The 6,000-nt window shown below is 37.3% G+C and overlaps 2 protein-coding genes across 2 annotated transcripts in view; one reads left to right on the top strand and one right to left on the bottom strand.

Moving 5' to 3' along the window:
• LOC148905219 (mucin-like protein) overlaps nucleotides 1–171 on the top strand; it is a 5,361-nt gene extending 5,190 nt beyond the window's left edge. The window contains exon 10 of the mRNA XM_089024358.1: nucleotides 163–171. Within this exon, the coding sequence (XP_088880484.1) occupies nucleotides 163–171 (9 nt within the window). The remainder of the gene's footprint in view (nucleotides 1–162) is intronic.
• A 3,030-nt stretch (nucleotides 172–3,201) lies between these two features.
• Nucleotides 3,202–6,000, bottom strand: part of LOC116299360 (tetratricopeptide repeat protein 27) — a 31,211-nt gene continuing 28,412 nt past the window's right edge. The window contains exon 31 of the mRNA XM_089040892.1: nucleotides 3,202–3,666. Within this exon, the coding sequence (XP_088897018.1) occupies nucleotides 3,550–3,666 (117 nt within the window). The 3' untranslated portion in view covers nucleotides 3,202–3,549. The remainder of the gene's footprint in view (nucleotides 3,667–6,000) is intronic.

Genomic DNA, 6,000 nt, shown 5'->3' with positions numbered 1-6,000 from the left:
ACGATAATATACATGTAAAAGCGCCTTTGATATATCCATATAGAAATGGCGCTATATAAATCTAAAATATCCATAAAATAAGGATTTTTAATTCAAAATATCCAAAGTCTTAGATGTTTTGTACCCCCGTTAGTATTTGGTATGCTTTGGGACTTTTTGCAGGAAATTTAGGCCGGCTTGATTCGTGTCAGACCAAACTCGGAGAACATCAAGACGCAATAAACTGCGGAATAAAACGCGCCATTTCTGATCAGTTTTACGAGTCGCGCAAAAAAAAATGATATCTATCAGATAAAAAGATATTCTAGAATGACATGTTAAGTTTCGGACAGGGGTTCTGTAAGTTTCGCAGGAGCTCCACGATATACAACCTTGATTGATTGCCTTATGACCTAATTCCATAACATAATTTCCCCCCCAATTCCCACACGTTGAGGGTAGAATAGTATAATAAGACTAGTTATGTCCTGTCCTAACCTAGCCATGAGGGCTAGTAGCTAGCCTTTAACTCAAGATGATCCAATTGACGAAAGCTTGCCATTAAAGCAAGAGAAGATGTTTTACGTGGCTTGAAGGGCAGGAAATTGATAGATTTCCCTGTGAACTTCACAACAAACGAGGGCCTCGTTCTTCTTTCACCCATAAAAGCGCCTATCCTAACAATTTCTATTTTTTTCTATTTACAGCGGACGTTAAGCAATCTAAAAAAAAAAAACAAAAAAAAACAAACAAAAAACAAAGACCCCCGCGTACTATATTTATTAGGAACCGCGTAGTCACACAAGATATTAGTAATTCGGTCGTAAGTAACAGGGAGCCCATTAGATAAGTGCTCGATAAAATTAAATCCAGGGAAAATATATAAATTATATGAAAAAAAAGGGCAGAGGCTAGAATCGGTGCTAATAAAATAATACAGCGAAACGGAAAATTCAAGCAAAAAGCAGTACAAAACTATAGTCGCTGGGTATTGAAAGCAAGTCAAACAATATATTAATTTAATTTTCGTTTAATTAAGGCCTGGGTTGAAGCCAAAGCCAAACATATTAGGCCAACCATTGCTTTACTTGATTGAGAAAATTGTGGAAGAAGAGTGCATCTTCAGACACAAGTAAGAAGCGTTACAATCCATTCATCCCAACCAAAATCTTGTAATCCTAAATTGAAGGACTGGTTATATTGAATATCGATCCTTAATCCTGCTGGCATTGGTGTAATGTGAGTAGAGATGTAGTTGGCTATCTCCTGTGTTCAAGTTTTTTCTCCGATGTTTTCGGTTTTCTTCCCGTAGTAAAAATCGATTCTAAACTAGTCAATTGGACTGAAGATTATAGAGAGTTAAAGATTCTCGTTACGGTACAGGCGAACCAGCCAGTAAAAGGATAGTAAAACCAAAGGAATATTTGGTGGTTGAGACGTTTACGAGTAATGTTTAAAGCGAAATGACGGAGAAAGACGATGAAATTTTGCCGTTGTAGTGGGAGAGAGGGAAAAAGCAGGAATCTTCAGTCTGTCTATTCTCGAATAGTGCTAAACTCTTATTTTCTTTCGCACTATATATTAGAAAAATTGTTTAATATGAGTTGCCACTTGTATGTAGAAAAACATTATGTATATGTTCGATTTGTCTTGCCTTAAAGATATTAACTTCGGGCGTTTGCAAGAAGCTGATTTATCACTAGTTTGCACATGAAATTGAAGGAAACTGGAAAAAAAAAACCAATCGAAGATGGATCATCAGGGGACAATATTCATCTGACCCCCTTATTTTAAGAATGATGACACGGACGACTTTTCCCTCACACATAATTAAAAGTATACGTATTGCAATATCCTTGAGGCAAGTTTTAGCTGAACTTACAGTCGTATAAGCAAGTTTGTACAGTCGATTTTAAAAATACACAAATCAATCCGTGTTACCTTTACCATGTATGCACTTATTTGAAAGTTTTATTTTTACAAACTTCACGTAGATGGGAAGGAAAAACTAGTTGAAAAAAACGGACGGGCCAAGAAATGAAAATATTGTGTGTGAATTTACGCAGGCATGGTCGAGGACAGATAATAATAATAATAATAATAATAATAATAATAATAATAATAATATGATTCTATTAATAATAATAAAGCAAATACGAACAAAACAAGTTAAAACTATATGGGATGTTAAATTTACTAAACTAAATTGAACATATTTATTGTTCTTCTAACCCAGAAAATAGGTTCCAAAAATCTAAATATTAACTATAAAAATTGAGAGAAAAAAAAAGATTTACTTGTAAAAGTTAAAACTGTTAAAAAAAGCACAGATTAACGTTGATCTAAGAACTAGAGGAACAATAATCTAAAGGCAAAGATGTTATTGCAAGGAAACAAGAAAAATGAAGAATCATTCGTTCGGTTGCAGGTGCAAAGGTTCGGGCTGTTACGCAATATCAGCAAATCGAAAAAAAAAAATTTATCCCTCCGGTTGAAAATAATACTATGTTACAGGATAAATTTAGATTGTTTACGGAATAAGGTACAAAACAGGTACGTTGGACATGTTTTTCGACGAAGACCTAAAGTATAAAGCCATTCTTTGTCCAAATTATCCATGATACGGTCACGCGGATAAGTTCTGCGTTTTTCCACGTTCGAGTTATATTTTTGCCTTGATTTTCTAAATACAAAACTCAGTCATAATCCAAGGTGAACATGCAATTTATATATGACAATCGAAGAAGCTTAAACTGTTATTTCTTGACTTGACGTATTAGAATTTTCATTCGTGGACTTTTACTTACCAAATAAGAGTTTGGGTCGCTTCAATACAAGCCTGCAGTAAGCAATTTCCAGAGCCATCGTCTACTTGTTTCAAAGGAAAAATAAAACTTTCAATGGTTCTTACTTAATCATTCCCGAGAAAATGAGTATGAAGATCTGGTTTTCAGCAGAAGAAGAAGGAAAGAGAACAGTGTTACTAAGCTCAGTCAGATGGTGTTGTAATGAGATGCAAGTAGCCAGGTGGTGGAATTATAAAGAACAAACAGTATTCCACTATAATTATACAGCTCAACGCTTTAATACAATAAAATATATACTTGACCAAGAGAGCAATACTCGTCTACAAGGGCGATGAAAATGTCCATTCACAATACTTCAAAGATGTTGTGGTCTCGTCGTTTAAAATTTTTAAATATGGGCTCAGCAAAACTGACACAAAAGTCAAAGCAGTCTTTATTTTTGCACTTGTATAGCATAAGTACGACAAATGTGCTTGACTGAGGGTGACAGGAACAATTGTGTGTAAAGCTACCATTACTAGTAGCGCATTGAGAGAAAGACGATGGATGGAGAAGCACCCACGATCTGATTAACCCAACGAAAAAAACTGTTGTATCAGTAAGGACTTGTTTAACTTGGCTTAAAAAATTAATTCACATTGATTACACTGGATAAGAAATAAATGATGACGGGATTATATCTAAGGCATCTTTTGTGCTGCTAATGGAAGGTCTTTGAGCTGAGTTACGTCATTAGCGCCAGAAGTAGCGACGTCTTAGATGATCAAGATTTTAAGACTGTTATTGTTTCTACGATGGAAGTAAGCTTAATGTTCAGTTCCTGAACTCCTTCTAATAGTTCGGGTTTTATCTCGCCTGTCACGGAATCGGTGTGGTGTTTCTGAAGCAAAGAATCGATTGAAATTAACAATAGGAGGGTTTTGCATAATGAAAATATGAGGAAAGCTGCGCACAGACCCCACACTGTGAAATGTGATAATCACTGATGAAATAAAAGTCGTAAACTAACAAATTAGCTAGTAAAAATAAACAAGGAAACAGACCAACAAGCAAGCAAACAAACAAGCAAACAAAGAAACAAACCAAAAACAAAAAAAAACAAAAAACAAACAAAGCAAGCAAGCAAGCAAGCAAGCAAGCAAGCAAGCCAGCAAGCAAACTATTTGCAAACAAGGAGATAAACGAACAAAGAACTAATCGCATACGTACGAGTAGTTTTAGCACTACTGCTATTCTCACTGAATAAATTATCACCAAGCAGTATAAATTAAGTCAATTAACGTCGTTTGAAGCTTCGAAGGACGAATTTTGCTCGCTGTCCCCACCACCACCACCATCCATAAGCCAACATTCTAGTGCTCTATGCATGCTGATGAAACACAGGCGGGACTTGAGGCGTTTATGCTGACGGCAGGTATTGTGGGACAAAGTTTAGGTTTGTTGTGCTCCATTTGTTTTGTTTTACCGGTGCAAAGAGAATTTCAAAGATATCATTTGTACTGAGAGCTCACGTGGCGTGCTTGGCGACTTCTAGGAAGCAGACAGAGAATATTGTGCCTGGAGTTCTGGGAACTCGGCTAGCTCACAAGACGACTTGATAATGTTTTGTACTTGGAGTTCAGGGAACTCGGCTAGCTCACGAGAAAACTTGAGAATATTTGTGTGCCTAGAGTTCAAGGAGCTCGGCAAGACGCAGACTTCGATATTCGTGCTCGAAATACAGAATTTTCGGGTTCAAATGGGCTTAAATTCTGGAGTCCATCCCAGGGCATTTAATTTACCGGCCATGAGTTGATGCGTTTTCGTAAACATTTCATTCCAAAACTGTGTAAACCACGAGGGAATTAGAATATGTTAAGTGTCGTGATTAGGGGATTAAGAAGTTCATGATGGCTATTCAGAATGTGCACTCTGTGACCGCCAATACTTCCACGTTTTTTTCGCGCACTTTTTGTTATTTGTTCACGGTTCCCTCCCACTTTCTTCGTTGACTTGGGGGGGTCTGCTCAGTGCCTCTATTCTGGACCAAGTTCAGAGACTGAGTCAACGAAAGGGGGGGTCCCTGCCTAGGGTCTCCTAGGTTTTCATTTATCGTGTAATGGATTTGGAGGGTCCCACCCCTTCGTTGGGCTTTGTTCCTTTGGTCACATGTCCCAGCGCCGATTTTACACCGATTATACAGGATATTTGAGTAGTGGATATAGATCTTATTAACCGAGTGCGAGGTCCGTACCGTAAGTTATGGACCGAGTTTTTTCCACTGCCTTATGGCCCAAGCGCGTAGCGCGCGGGCCATAAAAAAGTGGAGAAAACGAGGATCCATAACTTACGGTACGGACCGAGCAAACGAGGTTAAATAAGATATTTATTATATGGCAAGGCATTGAGATAAAATAGAGGCGAAGCAACAAAAAGTAAAGTTGACAGCGCATGTCAAACGAGAACTGCATTGGAAGGGCTTCCTGTACGTGCCAAAAGTCATGTAGTGTTTGAGTCGCTCAAAAGGCGAAGTTTTAGTTTACTTTGAAAGAATTTAGCTAAAGTTTAAAGTTTTCTGAAATACTAGTTAACAAAAGTGAGGCTTTATTTTGCAAAACATGTAAATGCAAAGCAAAAAAAAGGCATCAAAAGAAGACCTCAAGAACTCAACACGAGATTGAGAAGAAAACTGTCGTACTTCAAACTTCAAGATATTCACAACCAAGATGAAAAATACTACAGCCTTCCGTTTGTTTTCCTGCCTTTCATTGAGAAAAAAAACCTCAAAAACTGTCTCCAGAAATGAATGAGAAGCTTTGGAAAATTACGGCTGGCTGAACATGGATAGTTTTCGTCAATTTTCAACGTTTTGACTGTTTGAAGCAGGCCGCCATATGCACAATGGCTGAAGTCATGAAGACGACACACTTTCGACTCAATTAAAAAAGGTACTGCCAACTCTCCGTCTAAAAATACATTCAAATTCAAGTGGGGGTGAAATATTACTGAAATATGGAAATACTTCAAGAGCGGATGAGCCTAGAAAAAGGCTTAAAACGATTACGAAAGAAGCTACTGGCTTCTTCACCCGATCGATTCAGATAAATTCAAACTGGACGTTGTTAGCTCACTGAAATAACAAATTTACGTTAATTCTACATGTAAACCTATCTTTATTTCATTTACTGAATTAGCCGCTGTTCACCACCCTTTAGTTCGTAGTTTGACATAGTTT

The sequence above is a fragment of the Actinia tenebrosa genome, unplaced genomic scaffold (genome assembly GCF_029948245.1).
Source record: "Actinia tenebrosa isolate PJP-AT-01 unplaced genomic scaffold, QUT_ActTen_1.0 PGA_scaffold8__29_contigs__length_14323225, whole genome shotgun sequence".
Taxonomy (NCBI): domain Eukaryota; kingdom Metazoa; phylum Cnidaria; class Anthozoa; order Actiniaria; family Actiniidae; genus Actinia; species Actinia tenebrosa.
This window is presented reverse-complemented; position numbering and strand designations above follow the sequence as displayed.